This window comes from Brachyistius frenatus, unplaced genomic scaffold (genome assembly GCF_029030835.1).
Source record: "Brachyistius frenatus isolate BFR_SWC_R1_liver_20210118 unplaced genomic scaffold, ASM2903083v1 Contig_267, whole genome shotgun sequence".
Taxonomy (NCBI): Eukaryota; Metazoa; Chordata; class Actinopteri; family Embiotocidae; genus Brachyistius; species Brachyistius frenatus.
Genome location: NW_027210866.1, coordinates 29,185 through 52,348, shown reverse-complemented (window position 1 = coordinate 52,348; position 23,164 = coordinate 29,185). Strand labels below are relative to the sequence as shown.

General features: G+C 39.6%; 5 protein-coding genes across 11 annotated transcripts in view; 2 read left to right on the top strand and 3 right to left on the bottom strand.

The window, feature by feature from the left end:
- The window catches only part of LOC138634534 (membrane-associated phosphatidylinositol transfer protein 2-like), a 42,185-nt gene extending 41,222 nt beyond the window's left edge, over positions 1 to 963 (bottom strand). The window contains exon 1 of one of the 4 annotated variants that reach the window (XM_069721526.1): positions 359 to 963. The gene's annotated coding sequence lies outside the window, so the exon portion shown is untranslated. The remainder of the gene's footprint in view (positions 1 to 358) is intronic. The other 3 variants (XM_069721521.1, XM_069721524.1, XM_069721525.1) reach the window with 3 other exon arrangements.
- Positions 964 to 4,009: 3,046 nt separating this feature from the next.
- mtrfr (mitochondrial translation release factor in rescue) lies at positions 4,010 to 5,773 on the top strand. The gene is made up of 2 exons (XM_069721551.1): positions 4,010 to 4,422; positions 5,337 to 5,773. The coding sequence occupies exons 1-2, from the start codon at positions 4,144 to 4,146 to the stop codon at positions 5,565 to 5,567; spliced, it is 510 nt and encodes a 169-aa protein (XP_069577652.1). The 5' UTR covers positions 4,010 to 4,143; the 3' UTR covers positions 5,568 to 5,773.
- A 366-nt stretch (positions 5,774 to 6,139) lies between these two features.
- On the top strand, positions 6,140 to 11,620 carry kmt5ab (lysine methyltransferase 5Ab). Its single transcript, XM_069721550.1, has 8 exons — positions 6,140 to 6,448; positions 6,674 to 6,777; positions 8,912 to 9,059; positions 9,343 to 9,553; positions 9,636 to 9,723; positions 9,844 to 9,903; positions 10,079 to 10,269; positions 11,062 to 11,620. The coding sequence occupies exons 1-8, from the start codon at positions 6,439 to 6,441 to the stop codon at positions 11,270 to 11,272; spliced, it is 1,023 nt and encodes a 340-aa protein (XP_069577651.1). The 5' UTR covers positions 6,140 to 6,438; the 3' UTR covers positions 11,273 to 11,620.
- Positions 11,621 to 12,475: 855 nt separating this feature from the next.
- Positions 12,476 to 15,097, bottom strand: rilpl2 (Rab interacting lysosomal protein-like 2). Its single transcript, XM_069721543.1, has 4 exons — positions 14,622 to 15,097; positions 14,398 to 14,549; positions 13,242 to 13,364; positions 12,476 to 12,890 (listed from the first exon to the last, which is right to left on the bottom strand). Exons 1-4 carry the CDS (start codon positions 14,913 to 14,915, stop codon positions 12,869 to 12,871), a joined length of 591 nt encoding a protein of 196 aa, XP_069577644.1. The 5' UTR covers positions 14,916 to 15,097; the 3' UTR covers positions 12,476 to 12,868.
- A 459-nt stretch (positions 15,098 to 15,556) lies between these two features.
- LOC138634557 (RILP-like protein 1) lies at positions 15,557 to 21,960 on the bottom strand. 4 transcript variants are annotated; one of them, XR_011311990.1, is made up of 9 exons: positions 21,491 to 21,960; positions 20,113 to 20,263; positions 18,264 to 18,382; positions 17,904 to 18,179; positions 17,616 to 17,801; positions 17,063 to 17,229; positions 16,877 to 16,975; positions 16,413 to 16,615; positions 15,557 to 15,747 (listed from the first exon to the last, which is right to left on the bottom strand). XR_011311990.1 is itself a non-coding variant. In XM_069721554.1 (8 exons), exons 1-8 carry the CDS (start codon positions 21,779 to 21,781, stop codon positions 16,522 to 16,524), a joined length of 1,383 nt encoding a protein of 460 aa, XP_069577655.1. In that variant the 5' UTR covers positions 21,782 to 21,960; the 3' UTR covers positions 15,557 to 16,521. The 4 variants fall into 4 exon arrangements, 2 of the variants coding, with proteins under 2 accessions (XP_069577655.1, XP_069577656.1); XR_011311991.1 differs by having other exon boundaries at positions 16,445 to 16,615; XM_069721554.1 differs by having other exon boundaries at positions 15,557 to 16,615.
- Between the last annotated feature and the right edge of the window lie 1,204 nt (positions 21,961 to 23,164).

Below are 23,164 nucleotides of genomic sequence, written 5' to 3'. Positions count from 1 at the left end.
GAATATGTGATTAAAATAGATGCAGTGTGCGATAACATCAGCACAGAGTTACAGTCAGGAGGAAAATTTCGTCAACTGTAATGAGCCTGCCTGTGTGCAGCAACAGGGCCACGGCATGGGGGCAGACGAATATTCTGCACTTCTTATGCCCAAAGGAGGAATGCAAAGTTAAGTCTAAACACATTTAATGGCGACTTATGACAGCACGTGTTATTAAGAAACCTTGTCAAATAAAGATTTACCATCCCAGAGAGGGATAATCACATTTGAACTGAAGTAAACCCACCTTCGGTTAGTTACCTAGCAACATGGCAGCACGGTAATGACAAATTGACGGCTTGCAATGCTCTTCACATACCTGGACCCGATGCAACCACAGCGATGCACCTTCTTGTCTTCGCCACACTCCAGCACGCAGTAATTCAAAGTTCACCAGCCTTTCTCCAGGTCTATTAGGGGTGGGTCACTACTTCCTCCAGTACAAGGGGTCTTCTTCAGCACGACTCCGACTAGATGGGGTCTGGAAACGATGCCATGACTGACAAACGCATCGAAAAGTCACAGACTGGTTCCCTTTACGTCGCCGTCTGTTTGGCCCTTCGGCAGAGGAAGGGGTGCGACATGTAAGGATGACACGGAGAGAAACATCATCGACTCGGGGGGGTGGGTTACATGATATCAACCGCCGTTTCTGCCCATGTTTACAAAATCTGGCCGCATCATTGCTGCCGGAGATCCTCCACGCTGGATTTCCTAGATCGACAGGAAAAGGCCAAAGTAGCTATGGTAACGTTAAAATGTCCTTGAATATCCGCGCAACCCTCGCATGAGTTGGCGGTTGGGCTTGTCCTGCGGCCAGGGGACGGAATAATCGGTCCTGAGCTCAGCCCGGCAGCCGCTGCCTCCGTCCGGAGAACCGAGAAGAGTGAAGAGGGGTCAGACGAAGAGCTCTTGCCATCGTAAATTGTTACTCCTCAAGTCTGAACCGTTGCAAGACTTCAGTCCTTTCAAGTACGACAAATAATTCTGACAAGTTCACCCGAGTACAACGAGGCTTCCGGTACACTCTTCAAAATAAAAGTCGAATTTACCGCGTATATGGCGTCTTGACGTTTCAACTGTTGAAATGTGTAATACGCTGAAAAACTGTTGGCCCCATGTGTTAACAAACATTACTCTCATTCGAAACCTTATTTGGACGTTATTCACAGGAAAGGAGCACTAACACCGTTGTGACTTTGCTTCTGAAAGATTAGTCTCACAACTTCCGGTGTTGGTATTTTCCTCTGCTGGCTAAACGATGACAATTCGGCTGAGCCATTTTGGTAACAGGGCGCCCCCTGCTGGCAATTCTGCATATGGTCGAAACTGTTAGAACGAGTGGTTACGTATTTCCGCAGACAAACATGCAAAGTGAAAAACATTTACAGCAGTCAGTGTCCATACAGCAAAAGACAAACCCATTTATATCTTCACATTTGTAATTTATTTAGGGACATCTGTTTTTGATGTGTGTTTACTGTAATATGTATTGCTTAATTAATAGTGAAGTGAAATAGAAAACGTGTTGTTTTTTTAAAATATTGGTGTTGGGAACCTTAAAAGCATCATAGACTGGCTGTAATAGCACTTTTTTTTTATTTACCAAAAGGGCAGTAGTCGATGACTTTGTGGAGTGGGCTGGTGGAAATCACCTGCTTCACAGTGGCCAAGACCAGAGAGTTGGTGGTCGACTTCAGGAGGAAGACGACGGCTCCACAACCGCTGAGTGCTCTGGGAGAGGATGTGGACATGGTGGAGGAGTACAAGTACCTGGGTGTCTCCATCGACAACAGACTGACCTGGAAGATCAACATCAACGCTGTCTGCAAGAAGGGGATGTTGGAGATGTTCTACCAGTCTGTTGTGGCCAGTGAACTGTACTTCTCCGTAGTCTGCTGGGGGGGCAGCATTGGAGCCGGTGACACCAACAGACTTAATAAACTGGTTAAAAAGGCCCGGCTCCATAATTGGCTGCAAACTGGACAGTCTGGAAAAGGTGGTGGAGAGGAGGACACTGAACAAACTGTTATCCATATTGGATCATCCTGACCACCCTCTCCACCACCTACTGCAGGGACAGCGGAGCACTTTCTCCTCCAGCTCTGCTGCCACAAGGACTGATACAGGAGATCATTCCTGCCCACTGCAATCAGACTGTTCAATAGCTCACCTCTGGCTAAATCTGTCACACGTCAACAACACCGTTGCACTGTTGTTTAGTTTAATTTAATATCATTCTATTTTTATTTGGATATAATGTGCATTTTTTTATATTTAATATTTTTCACTACCTCTATTTTTAATTCTGTCATTTGTACCTGCATATGTTGCTGTAGAGAAAAAAATGTCCCCTTGAGGGATTAATATAAAATAAAAGTATCTATCATGTACAGGAATCATGTAGGCATCATAGGCAGGCAGGCAGGCAGGCAGGCAGACACTGGACATCACTGGAAATTAGTCTTTTAGATCCACATAAGAATGACATAGTCAAGGTTAAACTTTTCCAACATTAGGGTCACACCACATGAGCACGAAACACGTAGTTCAAGTAATTAGAAATAATGCACCTCCCCCACCAGTAATATCAGAGTCATGTCACCACAGGTCATCAGAGATTGCCTTTTCCCTGTGACCTACATAGTTTACTGATTTATTAATTATAGTCATTGTCAAGGGAGAGAACAGGAAGCATTACATCAAAGTCCATTTTACTCTCCATATGAAAAATTGTTCAAAACTATTGTATTTATACCTTCAAATGGCTGTCAGCAGTTTATTACATGGATTAGACCTTTGTTTGAAGCAGAAAGAACTCCTTCCACAAGTGTTTGGTACTCCTTGCAGTGATCGACATCTGCCAGTGACGAACATTGTTGTTTAAATTTAACAGCAATGTCTTATGTAAAACAATGCAAATCAATGCAAAATACAATGTATTATGTACCATGTAAGGCGAATGATAAAATAAAGATAACTCATTTATACCACAGTCAACTGAAGTGGTAATTATTAGGCTATAATTTAATCCCATCATACTTTTGTTGATGTTATACTTAGGGTGAAAAGGAGGGTTCTTATTACGATTTCAGAATCAAACCAAAAATGTCTCATTATAAAACATGTTTCCCTGTGAACTTGAAACGTGCCTGTACAGTTTAGTTCATGGACACTGGAGGGTGTGGTCAGTTTAGGGTTTACATTTCATACAAATGATTCCAACCATAAGGTGTGTTTTATTTGAACAGTGACAAAAACTGCTGCCATCAGTAGTGCATACTGTAATTACTTCTATAACCATCATATATGTGCAATGGTATTAATTACATATTCTCATATCTTTCACATCATTTAATGTAAATTCAGATTCTAAACACGGTAATGTCTTCATGGTTTAATTGTATACAACTATAAGTTGCTGCATACTTCTCTTTTTATAGGCCTACTCACAGAAGTGTTTCGCTGTAAACATAGCCATAAAATAGAAACCTGACATCCTTTGAGCATGTGATTTGTCCTTTATCATATTCCCAAATGTTTATCTAGTGATTATCTAGGTTTGTATAAAAGTAATAGATTGGGCCATTGGGTTTTCCTTAAATCTGCCGCAATAATTTCAGTTAAACCTCAATTAGCACCAAACATCCAGAAAGTTGAACAAAAAGAACTGACTTGTATTGGAGGTCAGAGCTGTGGACATGGACATTTGCATCCAAGCAGCAACATCATCTCCCTGAAAGAGGCTTTAAAAACATTTGAGAAATTAGCTGTCACGTTAATAAAAAAAATAAAATAAAAAAAGAGTATTATTAAAGTAATTTTATTTTATTTTTTGCAGGTTTTTTTTTTTTTTACCTGCTAGTTCTGTTCCACTAAGCGACACACGGTGGCGGTGGAGGGTCAACACAACAACTATTCTGGCCACGAATAAAAACACAGCGACCGCTGATTGGATGAGGAGTATAGAAGCGAAGAAGACAAGACGGAACACAAACAAGCACCCACCGTGACCGTGAAACAGTAACGTAGTGGATGATAAGAAGTTTTTGGTCTGGTAACTGACATTTCTTCCATTAGTTACATTAAGAGCATTGTAATGTCATGCCAGGCCTTGTTCCGATCATCAGCTGTATGTACAGTGTGTCCAGTCGGGTCCTCTGGAGAGGTTATCCCAGCATGTCGCCACTGCTCAGACCCTTCCCGACTGGACTCATATGTGTTTCGGCAGTCGGTAAAAAGGACCTGATAGACCTCCCTGTCCTGATCGAAGATGAGCTTGAGGAGCAGTTCGTGAGAGGATCTGGACCCGGAGGACAGGCCACCAACAAAACCAGCAACTGTGTGGTGCTGAAGCACATCCCCACTGGCATTGTGGTGAAGGTAAATCCTCATCTGTGTATTTGTCATTTGTGTCCATTAGTAGAAATTTTAATGGTGAAATAGTGATTCAAATGAAAGTGCTTTTAAGTGCATTCTTTTGAAACAGCAGTTGACAAAACGCTTTTACCTCAAACTGCATAGCTATTTCTGATCGTCTGTCCATCAGCCTAGGCTATAGCGTGACTAAGTGTCCCACTTGATTTCCCACATATCGAGACAAGGTCCCACATTTTGATTGGCTGTAGTTGTCAAAAATCCAATACTGCAGGACAGACACTTCTAAAAACCTGTCTTTTGTCCAGAGACTGTGAACAAAGCAGGGAAGGTTCTCATCCTGGGTCTGTATTTGATGTCAATCAAAATGCATATGTGGGTCAAGTGCAGGTTAGTCTGTCACTGTCTTTGCTGCCAACTAGGCCCAGAGGGAAAATTGCAACTAACCACTAAGACACAAGCAATACTTTCACCAGAATATGATGGAAACTACCACAAAGAAAAGAAAATGCAGCTACAACAAAGACTGTTAACTACTTGAAGCAGGTGGAAGGTGATTCTCAGTGAGTTTTAGAGGGTATATTGACCTAATTTATTTTTTTTAGATAGGCATATCAACATTTTAGACTATCAACATTGGTAACGTGTCCCATGTTGCCCCACATTTGGTTTGTTGGGATCTGCTCACCCTGTCAGTCTTTGCTCTGTTTTTAGGAAAATGTCCATTTCTTCCAAACATTTCTTGTTGGCTTAAAAGTTGAGTTATAAGGTTGAAGATCATTATCGTGCCCAAAATAGCAAGACTACCTTGAGATGAGATAAAAAATTAAAAAAAAAAAAAAAAAAAGAAATGTTGTCAACCAAAGTTATGTGATTTACTAACCATGTTCTTTTAATCTCTTGCGCCGTTTCCCCTGCAGTGCCATCAGACCAGATCTGTGGATACAAATCGAAAACGTGCCCGAGAAATCATGAGGGAGAAACTTGATGTTTCATATAAAGGAGAGCTCAGTGAAATTCTTGTAAAGAAGAAAGAGTCTGCACTGAGGAAGCAAGAAAAGAGGAGGAAGGCAAATGAGAATCTGGAGAGAAAACGACTGTTTAAAGAAGCACTGGCTACAGACTCCAAACCTGGAAATGACACAATTTAAAATGTTTGTGGGAGAAATGCAATGAAGACATGAATATTTGAATGATCCTGTATTTTATGCCAGAAAGGACTCGATAACAAAACCCGGAAAGGCTTTTATTTGCACTATTTATGCAAAGTTGCAATGTGTAGTGGTTCACATAGTACGAGACAGAGGGAATTTTTGAAAACAATAATAAAATCAAATGTAGTAAAACCCCCCAAAAATTGTTGATGATGTATTTAAAGAGTGTTTTCCAAAAAATATTAATGTGGGTTTATTCTTCAGGTAAAAGGCGCTGTATACAGGCGTTATCTGTAGATGTAAGTCTAGTTTGACTTGAATGTATATTTTTAGCATTTAGCAATTAGTTTCTGATCAAAGTGAATGCTGATTGAAGAGCACCAGGTTTAATAAAGCTTGCTGTTCACCTGGTCTGATCTGGAGCAGGCGAGCTGCACAGAATAAATCTCCATGAGAACTTACGTGCCAAAAATTCAGCAAGGGAACCTGGAAAATCTTGTCTAGTCCAGGTTTCTTTAAACAGCCCTCGGGCACGTCGATGAGATCAACGTACTTTTTGCAACAAAAAAAAAATACAGCCGCACAATTTATGGGAGTCGCGTGTGTGCTTGAACAGTGATAGGCAGAGCTCCGGCCAATGGGAGCGTTGCTTTCATGCTCGCGCCCCTCCTGTCTGAAGGAAACAGCCAATGGGAGGAGCAGCAGCGTTTTTAAATACTCCACGGTCTTCCTCCGCTCCGTACTGTTGAGGCCTGATGTTTGTCGTTCCAAAAACAGTCCAATAAACGCAACGCGGAGCCCGTGGAAACAAGAGGGCAACATTTTTAAAGACTCCTCGTCGTCTGTGGATTGTATCCTGTGAACTGAGATGGCAAAAGGTAAACCTGCAATTGCGTTGTCGTTGGAGGAATTAAGTTTGTCACAGAGGGCTGCAGTCGTAGCGGTTTAGTTAGAAGCTAATGCTAAGTGTGTGCAAATAAGAGGACCAACTTTGTTCAAACAAACGTAGCTGTTTATAAATAACTCGCCGGAAGTGGGCGGCTTTCGTGTGGTGTTGCGTAAATTAGAGATAAATGCTTACATTTTGTTCCATGTTTATAAAGGGAAGAAAAATGTGCTGAGAACCGAGAGAAAGCCCGAGGACATTGTTGAACATAAAGTCACCTCACAGACGGAGACAAAGGAAAACAAGCCCGCAACTAACAAGGTACGTTTTGCTGTTTGGGTTCAGAAATGTGTGTTTGCCAGTTATGGCACAAAACCATGAGTGTCTTTCTCCCATGTTGTGTCAACGTTACTCTCACAGGGGATTTGGCAACAGACCTTTCTATATACACTCTATGCAACAGGTGTAAGCTTCCTACAGTGAGCTAACCCATATTGCAGGATGCTGCCTGTTGTTTGTAAGTGATGTATGCAGGCAAAACCTTTACACCTATAACCTTTATAACTTTCACTAATCAAAGGGTAAAGACTATCCATATATAAGTAAGCTCAGTTTTGTTTAGACAAGAGAAATGTGAAATGAAGAGCCGAACATCAACACTGTTACATGGTTTCCAGTGCACCATAAGCTTTCAGCCGTAGTATGATTTTTAATACTCATTTATATATTTTATGCTCATCTGACGGTGTCTGACTATAGTTTTATCAATCTCCTTTCCAATTATTCAATACAATAAATTCTACCAATCAGATATGACACTGTTACCACGGAAATCACTCCCATGCTGTGTCCAAAAATCCCTTCCTATTTACCAGACTGTAAAAGTGCACTAAATTTACCGACATTTTAGTTGACTGTGTATATTTGATACTATATAGTGCCCTCAAGTTTTCAACAACAGAGCATAAAAATCCCAGAGACTGATGCTAGGCTGTTATTTGTTTGGAAACAATTAGCAATATCTTGACAGTAGTTTTTCTTTTTAATTTCCAATATGTTCATTGTAACATCTCTGTTTATTCCTCATTGCAAAGATGTGCTGTCTGCAATTCAGAACAACGATGTACTACGTCATAAATCTATTAAATCATAGCGACGTTAAGTTCACAAAAGTAATTTTTTTGATCAAAACTAAAATTAGAAAAAACTATTCAGAGAACGCCACAAGCCCCAAAACCTCTGACTCTCAATGTGTTCAAAGTGTCTGAATTTCTTTTTTGTTCAATTTGCACCTCATCCCCATCATGGTATATGTCTTGTTGTTTATTGCACGGGTTCAGAAAAAAAAGCTTCTGATTCAAGTTGATATCAGCAGTGCAACATTATTAGTGAGTGTCTGAAATCTCAGTCTGAGTTTACTGCTCACTATCCATTATAGACACAACAGTGAATGAGTAAACAAGTAGCTGATTTCAGACTGACATTGTGGAGTTGGCAGGCAAAGCAGTGAAGTCTTTTCAATCTGTTCAGTGTTTTCTGTTGGATCCATTGGGACTGAAGTAATGAACCAACTGTGTTTTGTGTTCACAATAGCTACACGGTTCTGTATGAGGCAATATGGCCCTAACATAATATCACAATATTTAAAGGTATTAATACAGTTTTAACTAGATAAGTGCAATGGTTTCACATGTCAGCATACATTTTTTTTTGCCTTCAAATATTCAGTAATAACTGAACATTATTTTGTATTGTTGTACGTTGGATCTTTTGTAACAAAAGTACTTTCACACCACTGAATTCGCTCCCCTTTTTGTAACTGCGTTCAGGCAGCAACTGGGAAAGGTCCCACTTTCACAAAAAAGCATCAACATAAACAAACACCGGAACAAAATGGAGCCCAACAGGTCAATGTTGTTCGTGCACTACATTTCCACAAGTTTTGATGCACTTTGTTTTAACATTTCACACAGCTAGGTAGGTTACGCTAACCAAGTCTGGCTATTACGACTTATTCTCAGAGGGACTATATTTCTTCCTCCCACCACAAACACTCGCATGGCAAGTGACATCAAACCTATTTCTCTGAGCTCTCAACAGCCTCTCACTTTCCTGCTGTGATATTTGTAATTCAACAGGTGTTAAGATGCATTCTTAAACTCAGAGGTTGAAACTTTCCCACTTTCCAGCAGCTCATGAACGCACCGTCACTACTCTACCATTGAGACACTTTCAGCCATGCCTGTTGCTGTGGAAGTTGGGCACATAATGTACGTCATGCCCTTAAGCTGCATAATGATTTGACTTCATTACATCAACAAGTTATTATGTTGACATTATCACAATATGAACTGTTTTTAAATCATCATAAAAAAAATTAAAAAAAAGATGCACAATTGATTGCACCTCGTCACTCCTATGCTTTAATCAATGTAAATAACATTGATTCATGCAGGAGTGTGTAGGTAAAGTGCAGTCAATCCTCCAGTGTCTACGGGGTCCTACCAAACCGAGATCACCTTTGAGCGACAGTTCAAGCATGCTGATCCAGGAAGGAAATGATTCTGATGCAGCTAATTCTGACATGTCAAAGCTGAAAAAAGGTCAGTACCTAAATAACTTATAAAACTTTGAGAATTGATGTTCGGTCCTTTTTATTACATGTAACCTCACAGCTATTTGGCTGTTGACCTCTTTGTTAGCGTATGGTCAGCAGATCCATGTGTACCACAGAAAATCTTCCAAGGAGTTTGAATGGTAGCAGTGTTTATTGACGTGTTTATCTTATGACACAACTTAGCTGTTTTCTGAGAGAACCTCGCTCTCTTACTGAAGGCGAAGTGTTTGGGGGCAGCTGTCAGTTTCATTCTTTGTTCCTCATTTTAGACATACCCAGTGAAATTAAGTCTGGGAGTTGTGAGTCCAAAGAGCAGAAAACCGAAATGGCTTGTCACAGTCACGGGGTAAAAGAGCATGCCACTGACCAGCATGAGCAAAAAGACTCCACCACACACACAGATGGCAGATCCGCAACAGACAGCAAAGTTTCAGCATCCAAGCCTCGGAGTAGAACTGGTCGCAAACCGGCTGCAAAAAAGTGAGTCCACAAAGCCAAGACTTCCCACAGCCCGTTGCACAATAATAACCTCTCATTACTTTAATAATGTCTGTCTTTTCAGGACGGAGAGTAAAGCTCCCCAAAACAGAAAGGTCACAGACTATTTCCCCATCAGAAGGAGTAACAGAAAAACTAAAGCGGAGTTAAAGGTATTTGTTACATTGAGAGCTGAACAGCAAATACAGTCTACTGTTGAAATTGTCCTTGCAACGTTCATTTTTTTTTTTTGCCGAGTATAACTTTGATCTTATTACGCCGGCTGACAACAGGATGAAGAACACAGACACCTTGATGACCTGATAAAGAATGGCGTTGAAGAAGGAATGCAGGTAACATTTAAAGGTTTAACTGTGTTGTGCCACTTCCTACTGTATGGAGACTTTTGATATTTTATCTATAGAGCGGTCATAAACACTAAAAACCTTCTGTTGGTTAAAAATGTAATATTTATACAGTGTCAAGTAATTCCCCCACTTTTGCTAAATCACTTTTGAATGTGAACAGGTCGAACACATAGAGGGAAAAGGGAGAGGGATTTTTGCTGTCAAGGGCTTCAAGAAGGGAGATTTTGTCGTGGAGTACCATGGAGACCTACTGGACCTCACCGAGGCTAAAACAAGAGAAGCTCAGTACACTCGGGATGCTCAAGCAGGCTGTTACATGTACTACTTCCAGTATCAATCTAAAACGTACTGGTAAGTCCAAACGTCACCGCTCTGTAACAATACTGACACCTGAGGCCAGATGTATAAATGATGTGGACACACAGAAACTGGCATTTCTAAAAGAATAACATGAACTCATTATTCAGACCAGACGTACACAGATTTCTAAAATGAGCTGCGGGTGAAATGATAAGGAAATTAAATATTTGATGAGATATGATCTTACAGTAAAACATTGTTTTAGGTGTTTTTGACAGATTGTATGGTGTTACACGGAAATCTGTAAAATTTGGATTAAAAGCTCATGAATAAGCTTACTTTTAAATTCCTGTTCCTGAGTGAATATTATCCACGATTTCAGTGATCTTTTTAATTTTATCCTCAAATTTAAACTAACTTTAAATTAAAGTCTGCTTCAAATAAATTCATTATTGACCATCTTTCTGATGTTTCAAAATGGTGGTTGAGATATCATCGCAGTAATGCTTTACACATCTAATTGAGATAAATTAAATAGAAGCAGGCACATGTGCAGCTATGTGTGTGCATGCACACGGGTGTAGTTGAAAATACAGTAGTTTGGGCAGCATCTTTAGTATTTCTTTTATTAGCCATATCGTCTGAGAAAATTTCTCCCCACTGACTTTTGATATGGAAAAAGACAGGAAGTGAGTTCTTGTAATAAGCAGCAACCTTGTTCAAAGGTAATTTCTTGGATTAATTATGACTGCAATTGAAAAATGTTCTTTAAGATATTCACGACTACTTCTTCTGGTGTGAATACTTGTCTTCTGTTTTGTTGAAACCGTTGTCTTTTCAAAGTGTGGACGCGACAAAGGAAACGAGCCGGCTGGGAAGACTGATCAACCACAGTAAAACTGGAAACTGCCAGACGAGGCTTCACGAGATCGATGGAACCCCTCATCTGATCTTGGTGGCCTCCAGAGACATCAAAGCAGAGGAGGAGCTGCTGTACGATTACGGTGATCGGAGTAAAGCCTCAGTCTTGGCACACCCTTGGCTCAAACACTGAAACCTCAACCAGTGTTCACATGTCACATGAACTGGTGCTCTCTGCTGTCCATTTCATCCTCGTGTAAAGGATGACACAAACAGTCTAGTGAAATGATCTAAATTTGGATTTTGTTTTAAATAGAGGTTTCAATTTATGAAGTGTATTTTTGCAAAGTTTGTTTTTATCGTGCTTTTATATCTTTTTGTTTTTAAAATAATTGTAGCTGGTGCATACAAGTTTGAAGAGTATTTTCTAACAAGTAGTGTTTCATTGTCCATAGGATTACCTGTTATACTGAATGCAGTTCTGGCTATTGTAAATTATTACTTGTGCTGTAAATTGAGGAATAAAACAGTTGAGTTTTCATTCCAGCTGTGGCATGGTTACCGCTGAAGATAATCTGAGAATTGAACCTGAAACATGGAGCTCGAAGATGATAACCATTTTTACCTTTTGATACAGCCAGGACACAGATGGGGAACATGGAGAGGTTGGCATAACGTGCAGGAACGGACCTAAATTGACATGGAACTGAAAGTTTTATGTAGTATGTGAAGGCACCCTGATGTTAGATTACATCTATTCCAATGTGCAGACAGAAAATGAAGCTACTATATACCAACCCTCTATTGCAAAGAAGTAGCAAGACTGAAAAGCAGGTGAGGATAATAATTTATCTAAATGTTGTGACTGGCTTTTGGTTTTTTTTGCCAGAAAAATATTCTGTATATTCAGCAGTAATGTTGAAAGTAGCCTGGATTATGTGCAACAAAGGTTTGAATAGATTCCATTGTTAATTCGGTAAAGTCAATCTTAATGTGTTATATTTTACAATGAGGAGTCTGCAAAGAAAACCGTATGAAATACAATTTATAGTAATTGATGAACATTAACTGTGTCAAATTAAATTTAGTTGATCTTTGCTTTCAGCTCCATTCATCTGACCAAAACAATAGTTAACTATAAAAGCCATCGAGCTGTTAGTGAAATGCCTGCACTAACAAAGCCTTACATTTTTTTAAATAAAATAAATCTTTATTACCCTGCTTATGATGTGTGAAATAAGGTGATGTTGGTGGTCAGTGTACATTTGTTGGGCGTCCATCTGCTGTGATTTGTTTACACTGACATGAGATCAAAAACATTAATATTTAGCCCCATTAAAAAAATAAAATAAAATAAAATCTAAAAAAAAAATCACAAGTACTATTTAATATGTAATGGCCTTTTTATTGCTAGATTCTATTTTTCTTTTATTTGACAGTTGAGTGATTGAAAATGTTTTTGATTACGATACAGTTTTGATTTATTAAAAACAAGTATATTTTCAGTCCTATAAATAATTTCATTTGCCGTAAATGCATTCAACATTCGTTAGATAATACTTTACAGTTATCTTGCTGTATCTTCTTTTCACATAATATATACTGCATTTCTACTACAGTAACTATGCATTACGTTACACCTTTTTCGGTTAAAATTACAAATACAAAATACTAGTGCTTGTTAGATTGTTCAAATACACATTTAAAAAACATTATTATAAAAGTGGTTTAATTGTGCCGACAAATCCTGTTTGTCTTCTACGTGGTCAGTTGTTGTGAATGTTTTTTCTCATTTTCGCCTGAATGAAAACCTACAAACAGAAAAAGAGTTGGTTTTATGAGTTTGCTCCCAGGAGCAGCTGTAAATCACGGCAGACTGGAAATAACTGCAGACGGCAGCAGTTTGGCCTCCACACTCTCCATTTCAACCTCTCTCCCATTCACTGCTCACACAAACATCCTCAGCTTCAGCATGAAGTCATTGGGTCACAAGTATATCATTAGGAGACAGGAGACGGGCTGTGAGAGCAATCGCCCTGCTACAACATCATGTGGCTGCTGTGGGAAATTCTTTTGAATCCTTTCAATTTGACGTGTACAGCTAAAAATGGTTTATCACTTTTTGCTGTGTCTACCTAGTTGCAACCAAGCTTGCTACTCACAGTTTTCCTATGGTAGTCTTCTCTTCCTTTGTGTCATTTATTGTGGCTGGAAGGTCCTTTGCAGCTGCTGGTGTCTGCAGATCCACTTCCACCATAGCTGGTTCAGATTGAGGCAGAATCCCACTGCATAGGAAATTACAGATTTATGATCGGTGAGAATATTTTGTACAACGGTGTCATAAAAAACAAATAATGGGAGTGCAAAAAAAAGAAAAGTAAAAGCTATTGCTGAGACCCAGACATGATCAGTCATTGCGTCATTGCTAAAAATTAGTGTTAGCAAAAAGATATGTCACTAAAATGCGAGGTCATTTTGAGCTTTTTAACATCAGTACAGTTTAGTTTAACAGTTCAGAACCTCAGCTGGGGGGGCCTTCCAGCATGTTTCCTCCCGCCATACAAAGAAATGCATTCATTCATTGGTGATCTAAATTGCCCACAGGTGTGAATGGTTGTCTGTTTCCGTCTGTCTCTCTGTGATGGACTGGTGACCTGTCCAGGGTGTCCCCTGCCTTTGCCCAAATTCAGCCGGGATAGGCTCCGGGATAAAGTGGGTATAGATAATGGATGGATATTTGAGAGTGAGATGAGTCTAATACTGTCAGTGTCTCACAGTAGGCCTGCAGATAGTCTCTTATTCTAATCTACTTTATTAATCGGTTAAAACTACTAGCTCTGTCCTGGGTGAGAGGAGAATGGTGGACAAGCTGTCTTTCATCTTGGACAACCCCTCCCATCACATTATATATATATATAAATAAATATATATATATATAAATGATCAGTTTCTTAGTTTTTCTTCACTTATTTACTCCTTTCTTCCACTTTTGTGCTGCTGTAACAATTGAATTTCCCCAGTGGGAATCAATAAAGTCTTATTTAAACACAAAAACAAACTGCACAGTTCAGCTCAACCTTTTTTCCAATCTTGTTTCCCCCCCCCCCCAGTAAGACATTTATAAGCAACACCCAATCTAATGTAGTACTATACTACGGCCCTGCAATTAACCCCTCCTTTCCAGAAGTGTTGAATAAACAATGTGGTTGTATTTTTATGCTTCTGATGTGAGTAAATAGCGGTGGAAAATAAATTGCTTATATTTTTCAATATAATAGCCTTTTTCGAAAAGAGAGAAGACTTTAGTTTTCTGCTTGCCTCTTGTACAACTGAAGCTCCTCCTGAACCAACATGAGCTGAGCCTTCAGCTGGTTCCTCTCCTGCAGAACCTCCTTCAGCTCCTGCATGGTGAAGCGCGGTCTGTTGGGGTCTGTCAGGTCAACCAGCAACTGGTTTGGTCCCGCTGTTTGCTGTGATCGCACACATGGAAGTTACTCCTACAAGCCCACTTCTATCTGACCAGAAACGGACCGTAAACTCACCGTGCCCTGCCCGGATGAGCCCTCCTTGATGATCCTGTCCAGTTCACTCTTCAAGTTGTCCCGCTCCATTTTCAGCTCCTCCAGAGACAAGTTGTACTTGTTCACCAGAGTCTCAAACATTTCCAACACACGGACTATTCTGAACTGCAAGTCCGAAACTTCTTCGCCCGTGCTGCTAATTTTTAACAAATCTCGTCCGATCACGTACGAAATGTCATACACATCTTCAACCGTGAGCTCAAACGCGTCCTTCTCGAAAGCCAGAGCTGGCGACGACTCTTCGCCAAACTCCATGACGGAACGGCTCGACTCCTTAAAATACCGAATTTAAGTCAACTTCTCTCTACCAGCTACTACTTACAATTATTTAAAAACAATGCTTCTTTTCCTCTTTTCACTTCGGCTCAATAGCTCTACTAAACGAAGGTAACAAACTTCCAGACGAGCCGCACTTCCCCCATCACTCGGCCGCCAATGACGTGACGGTCTGGACAGCAGAGGAGGGCAAAGTATCCTAGCGACAGGTGAGTACAAAGATCGTGTATGTCTCAAGAGAACTCACTCTGCAGTGTCGAACCGTAAACGAAGGTCCTTGGTTTTTACGGAACAGGAAGCCGGTGATTATGGTAGTGCGAGAGCTCCCTTCCTCATTCTTCTCCCTGTACTTCTCTTAATGAAGGGTTCTTACAATCAGGTGAGACAGCACGTGATTTGATCGTTTTCATTTTCGTGGCCCTCTATTTTTTTATTTAGCTTACTAGAGTGAATTATCCAGAAAAGATTGTTACAAAAACGAAATAATGTTTTTACAATGCTACTGATGATCAAAGCCAGAAAATACATTTCATGGACATAGATAAAGCATCTACCAGATAGCATACTTGTCTTCAACGTCTTAGTATGGGATAGGGACACAATACCAACAACTCAAAAGATGAAAAATAAATTATTATTATTTATTACTCTTCCCAGCCAAACATTACTTTTCTGGCACATTTTGATAGTTATGGCATGTTTACACAATATTAATTATTGATGGAATATATTTCTTCTGGAGGTTTATCAGGATGACCTTGTAAACCACAAGGTGTAGCGTCAGGCTGTAGTACAGTCTCTCCTACAGTCTCTTAGTGAAAAACAGAGACACATGATCATGTAGCACATTCAGTGATCCTTAAATCCAAACTCAAAAATATTTGCAATAATTTGCCATCAGATACATCATAACATCACTTATATGTAAATCACACAAGATATCCAATTTATGGGTTTAGTGGCAGCTTAAAAAACTCAATTCATACTGCGGGATATTCTCCAAAATTGGCGAGCAAATATTGTACAATATGCACTGCAATGACACCATTTCCGTATTTGGATCAAGCAATGCAAAGAGAAACTTGGGTGCTACTCCATTTGATGTTACATCAGTATGTGAAACATTACAACTGATGAGGCACAGCTTTTTCCTTGTTACATACGGTTTACAAAGTAAAGCACTGACAGTTAGTGAATTTATGAAGCAACAAAACCCTGATCATCAATCATTATTCATTATTATTCATTAAAACACCAAGAAGCGTCCAGTTATGGCTGTAGTTATCTCACATTTTAACTATTTGTGCTGATTTAAAGCTCTCACCAAGCAAAAATGCAACCAAAATATATTATAAAACTTGACATCAGTAATAACAACATGGTTAATTCACCAGAGTTTAAAGTGTAGAAGACAGATTTAGCTTAAAATAACCAAGTAAGGCAGCTATTCAACCAAAATACTTGCAGTATACTTACAAAACTTGCACACTGCACAATGCAGCATGTACCTGTGTGTTTGCAAACGGGTGTTGAGATGGTTGTAAAAAAAAAAAAAGGAAATTAATTTAAGAATTTATATTCAAGGTCATAAAAAGGAAATAAGTCTTCTGATTGGCAACAATGTGGGATCATCTGTGATCAAACCAGCTGCCACCATTGGCATGATGGCAGTGAAGATCCTGTCCACAGAGGAAAATGGGAAACAGGGAGTGGTAGATAAAGTCAAGAAATTCAGAGTTAGAGAGATCAAACAAAACACATCAAAAGACTTTTTGGGATCAGTATTATTATATGTTTTGTGACCCGAAGATCACCACAGTGAATATCGCTATTTGCACCACACACTAAATAAAAACAAGTTATTTTTGTTTTACTTATTCCTGTAAAATAAATTCAGTAAGTCAGCAATGTGCAAGTGTCATGTCAAACTCATTACTCACAAGCGTCTAATTCCTGATTCAGGCTGATCAGCAGAAGCTAAGCAGGGTGGAGGAGACGGTGTGCGAACAATGGGGTAGACATGATCTTCAAACTCCTCACTGAAGGATATGGAAAAGGTAAACGTTAACATTTGCATCCAGGCGTTGTTCAACTGAGTCAATTAAAGTTTGTGAGTGAAGTCGTACTTTTTGTAATACACCAGCTCCTCCTGCAGCATGAACACTTGGGCTTTGAGTTCATTTCTCTCCTGCAGGACGTCCCGCAGCTCCTGCAGGGTGAATCGAGGTTTGTCTGACTCCTGCTCCAGGCCGTCTGTCTCCTCCTCCTCTGGCTCTGTATCAGTTGATCTCTTCTGTAGTCAAAACAGAGATTCAGCATTTCTCTCTTCAAAGTCACCAGACTCCCTTGACAAAAACAGTAAATTTACCTCTAAGAACACAGAAGTTGCTGATCTGTCGCTCCCTCGATTTGGTCAGTTTGTTTGTGCTTTTGTTTGACTTTGGTGTTGTTTAGATCCAAACTAACCAAAGTCACAGAATAACAGGAACAAACTTACTGATTGAGGCAGCAGTAGACCAGAAACATCTGTGTTCTGGGAGGTAAATTGACTTTTAATTACTTAAAGTACTTTATACAACCCCCACTTACAAAAACATGAACTGTCCCTTTAGGGACACAGTGGCCTCTGCTGTACTCACAGCAATACTGTGAGTATTTGAGAATGTAAGCAGATATTACCAGTAACAATGCAGTGTCCTCATCTTCGTCACCCTCTTCCTCATTATTCTCTCTGTTTGCTGACCTCGGGAGAAGGGAAAGACTCTGGTCGCGCTCTAAGCAGTTTGCCAGGAAGCTAGGGTCTCCTCCACACTCCACCCACACTGAATTTGGTTTAATGGACTTAGAAAGTGCTCCTGCTGAGAACTGGATTTTTGATACAACACAGCCACTTTAGGCACAACAAAACCAGACAGACATAGTTTTAACTTTATTACTAAAGACAAGGTGTTTTTTTTTTTTTTTTACTGTCATTTGGGGTGATGGAGGTGATGACATCCTACACCCTGAAAGAGGGAACTCTTGTATCTCAGTGACTTCTCTCTCTAGTTCCCACTCCCGGAGCTCCTTTCTCAGTCTGGTGAGCTCCAGTTGCAGAGCTCCCAGCTCCTGCTGCCGTGCCTGGGCTGCAGCCTCCAGCTCAGCCCTCTGCTGAATCAGTGTCTTCCCCTGAGCCTCCATCACTCCCGTCCTGTGAAGAAGGTCTTGGTTGATCCTTATCAGCCGCTGCTGCTGCATCTGGAGCTATAGGTGAGAGAATGTGTTTGACTTCACAAATTCTGGTGAAAGAGAGTATTTTGTAGACTGCTTTATTTTCGAAATACTCACCGCTTCGATGTCCTCGTTTCTTAGTGTCAGCTCATGTTCTTTAGCCCGGATTTCATCTCTCTGTTTATCCACCAAGTCTTTCAACTTTGTCATCACTTGTCTTTCTTTCTCCGACATTCCTGCAGTTATATGTTTAAAAAAATAACAGAAAAATGTTCACAGAAATAATAACAATGCATTCTCGTAGATTATACATTTCACAGTTAGGAAACCACGCAGTATCTGTGTTTAGCTTTTGTTTTAAAACATTAAATTAAGAAATATCCATTGTGTGAGAAAGATTCAGAGTGCAATGCTTTAAGCAGGCAAATCAATTATATAAATATAAATACAACACCTAAATGAGTTCAGAAAACAGACCCTTTTTGCAAAAGCACTACCAAAAAACTAAATATTAGCTTCTCAAGTTAAAGCAAAAATGTTTACTGTGATGGATTACATTACATTAATACATTTAAAGTCTTGGCAACTCGATTTTCAAACAGTACCAAAATTAACAGAAAGTGTCTGACTACAATATACACATATCAGTGGAAAAACATTATGGCATGAGAGACCTTTGAACTTCTCTTTTCAGGGGCAACATTAATTAGTTCCTTTTGACAAATGATACAAATAAGCACGGTAATCATATCATGCAGTACTCTTTCATAAGTGTGTATATAAGCAGTGTGTGTGTGTGTGTGTGTGTGTGTGTGTGTGTGTGTGTGTGTGTGTGTGTGTGTGTGTGTGTGTGTGTGTGTGTGTGTGCTGCAGCACTGATGGTAAGTATAGCTGCAGCCACCATGAGTTTCCTACAAGGACTATATTTTGGTCTGTTTCAAAAATAGACCAAAACCAGCTCCTGACTGTCTCTCTTTACAACCTACTTTCTCACGTCAAGTCACAAACATGCTGCATATACTGTACACAGGCAAAACATGTGTAACATACAGCAGATGGTTGATCGGCATGAAGTAAATCTGTACTCGGCACTCATACGGAGCACATTTCAGATCTGCACTGGAACTCTCAGCCACGACCAATGTGGCATCCACAGTCCTCCAGATACTGTACAACATCACATGCCTGACAAGACTTCAAGTGCAACTATAGACCACAGTGTTCTGTTTTTATAATTACTGAACCTATATGCTTTGCATTTATATACTTAAAATATGTTGTTTATTATTGATATTTGTAGATTTTTACATGTCTCAATATTTTTCACAATAGATTGCTTTTGGTGATTGATATTGGTGCAATCCCATATTCTCATCAATACTGTGCTTGTCACCATGTAGAGATGCAACAATTTCTCTCCCGATACTGATTTTGATACCTCAGCTCAGGCTTTCCGCAGATACAGAATACCAAAGCCATACCAGTGCTCTTTTATTCCCAAAAGTTAATTCTGTATGACTCACGTTGTGGCACTAAAAGCAGAATCAGCTGCCTGTTCACACTAAAGGAACATAACTGACTGAATTAACACTGAACTTTTAAATTACATAAACAAAAACAAAACAAAAGCTTGACAATGCCATTTTTCTGAAATTAAAATGATTGAAGTAAGATGAACAGGCTAAAACTTTAATTTATCAGATAACGATGCTGACAAGGTTGATCTTCAGCAACATAATTTGCAGTCAATAGGTGTGTCCCTATAGCTGCACATTTGAAAATGATATTTTTCAGGTCAGTAAACTATTCGCTCCAATCAGAAAAGTTAAAGAATTCTTTGAAAATGGACACAATAATAAATGTGTCAACCAAATAACTGTTTTCTTATCTTCATAATTCATTGTGAAAACCTTCCAAACCTCCGCTGTGAAACCCTGGTGGAGAGCTGTTGCTGCAGATAACCCACCCTCGTGTTTCTGCAGGTCTTCCTCTGTGATGGGGGACTCTTTGAGAGAGAGGCTCAGCAGCAATCTCTTGTTCTCGGCCTGAAGCTCAGTGATCTGAGAGAGCAGGTCCTGGACTTCCCCTCTCCATACATCCTCCACCAGTTCCAATTCCTGAGCACAGGAAGGGACAGTAAAAAAATGGAAATGGAAATCTTTTGTAAAGAGTATTTAGCATTTGTTTGGAAGGGATTAATATAACATGAGGGCAGGACAAAGTCAAGAGCCCTTCAGATTATGCTGCCTCCAAAATCTAGAAACCCAGATATTTAAAGTACATACCAACATGTCTACAAGCTGATTTTGTTGTTATTATACATTATAAAAAGTTGTATATTGTAAAAAGTGTTCTATGAATTGTTAATGTAGTAATGCAAGGTATAAAGTAGAGCTAATTGCCAAGTAGTTTGACAATCTATTCATAGGTTTGAGTTATTTATTTTTTTTAATGAAAAAAAGCTTAAATTCTCTGATTCCAGCTTTTTAAGAGTGAATATGTTCTGCTTTTGTTGGCCCTCTATGATAATAAACTGAATAGGTTTTGGTTGTAAACAAAACAAGATTTATCGGGCTGCATTTTGGGCTTTGAAAAACACTGGTTGACATTTTTTACAAGTCTCTGACATTTTAAAGACCAAACAACAGATCAATTAATCGAGAAAACAATTAACACATTAATCAATAATGAAAATAATCATTAGTTGCAGCCCACGTGTAAAGTGTACCTTAAAGTCGTACTGTGTTGGATAGTTTACCACAATCTTTTTACAACACCAATCTAAAGCACTATGGGTAAATGTGTGATCTTAATTTTTTTTTTTTTAAATCACAAAGTGTAACAGGCTGGACTGATAATTTTTTTCGTGATTGCCAGAAGATGAATCACTGGCTGCTTTGATAGTTGAGTGATTGTAAAGCAATTTAAAGGTTAAAAATTCCGATATTTTGCTGGTTATAGTTCCTCCACTTTCTTTGTTTCACTGTTATAAATTGATCAATTTGAGTTTTTCCTCAGTGTCGATTAGCCAAAAACAGCAACTATGTCATCAAATCTTATTAACAGATCCAACGTTACTTACCATGAAAGGTTACAATACACATGGGACAATGGCAGACAGGGAGGTAAGCATACAGGTAGAGACAGACACTCAAAATACAGGCAGGTATTAACAAACACATTAACAAACAAACAAACAAACAAACAAACAAACACACAGACAAACACACATGTATTAACAAACACAGAAATGTATTCACAAACACACATTAACAAACACACGCACGTATTCACAAACACACACACATTAACAAACACACACACATTAACAAACACGCACTGACCTTCTGGTGCTTCCTGTCCTGCTCGTATCTGTCGCTCCGCTCCTGACGGAGCCTGTCCAGCTCCCTCCGCAGCTCCTCGGCCTCCTGTCCGGCGGCTCCGCGGCTCACCAGCGTCTCCAGCAGCTCCAGCACCCGCACCACACGGGGCACCACCCCGACCAGAGACTCGCACCCAAACCGGTCTATCACCCGCTCAAACTCCCGCCCGAGCACCGCAGCTACGTCGTACACATCCATGACGGTCAGCTCCGCCGCGGGTTTGTCCAGAGCTGACACAACGCAGGTTTCCATGTCTGTCCTCTGCTTTATTCACACTTCCGATATTCAACATACCTCTCCTTCCTCTGGCTCTCTGAGTAGACTCACATTTGAAGTATAAAACGAGTTTACATAAGTTATCTGCGACGTTTGAACGCGCCGTCAACTTGTCTCAGTTTGTTGACAGGTAAAACTTTGCCAACGTCTGCAGCAGTTTGGTACCTCTGATGCTGCGTTCAATGTCCCCGTAAAACCTCGGAACACGTCAAACTCCACGGCAATAAATATCACCCTCGTACCTAATTAAGTCAATAATAGAGTTTGTTTGAGTGGTTTTTTAGCATATATTTTATTTAGACAAGCTAAACGGCAAAGTGCTTCGTGTGCAATCATACACAGAGCATGCAAACGAGACATATGTTAGTGTTAGACATATGTGATAGTCGAAACAACAAGCGCTGAATGTTGCCATACAATATCCGGGATATCTAAACAGATAACAATAATATAATACCATTTTGACTTTAATTCGAAGGTCACGTTTCCTTTACGTGATATTAGCAAGTGTTCAAAGTTTGATTTAAAGAAATTGTGAAATTTACAACTGGTTGGGAAAGCTGCAGCCCTCCCTCCACGTTGATTCAAAGTCCTACTGCGCATGTCATGATATTAGTAGTGCATTACCTTGTATGCTCATCGTTGACGTTTAGCTTTTAAAAGTTCCCCAATACTACATGGTAGGCTACTTGATGGACAAGTAGTCTATAACAAGAAATACATAGAAAATAAATGAATATTACCAATATAAACAAAGTATTTTCTTTAGTTTTTAATATTTTGTAACTTATTAGTGCCCGAGCACCAATGGTGCGAAAGCGCTACTGTTCTTCGAGGAATTATTATTCCGCGTAATTATTATTCTCCGTAAACAACTGTATTTTTGGAGGCTTTCTCATTTTCAAAAACTCTTGAAAGTTGGTACACGCGTCTCTCCCGGCGAAAAATTTCGTATTTTAGTGGAGTAACAAGTGGCCCCCCAAAACAGATGCCCCGGCGGCTGCATTTACCTACATGCACGAAATTCGGTCGACCATTATGTCAACTCAACAGGAAGTCTGCCATTTTTAATTTAGTCATCTTTTTTTGGCGATGAACACGTTGTACTTTAACGAACTCCTCCTACAGATTTTGTTGGACCGGCTTGAAATTTAGTCTGTGCACTCTTAACATTTTTTGGAATTAAAAGTTATCAAAATAATTTGTTTTAACGATTGGTGTGCCCGTGGCGTGGCAGACAAAAAGGCATGTCGTCCAAAGGTGACCCAAAAATGACTTTTGGGTTACCTTTTGCTATAGTGGGACTTTTTTTTTCCCCTAATTTGGACGGGAAAGCTATAGTATGATTTAGTTATTTTT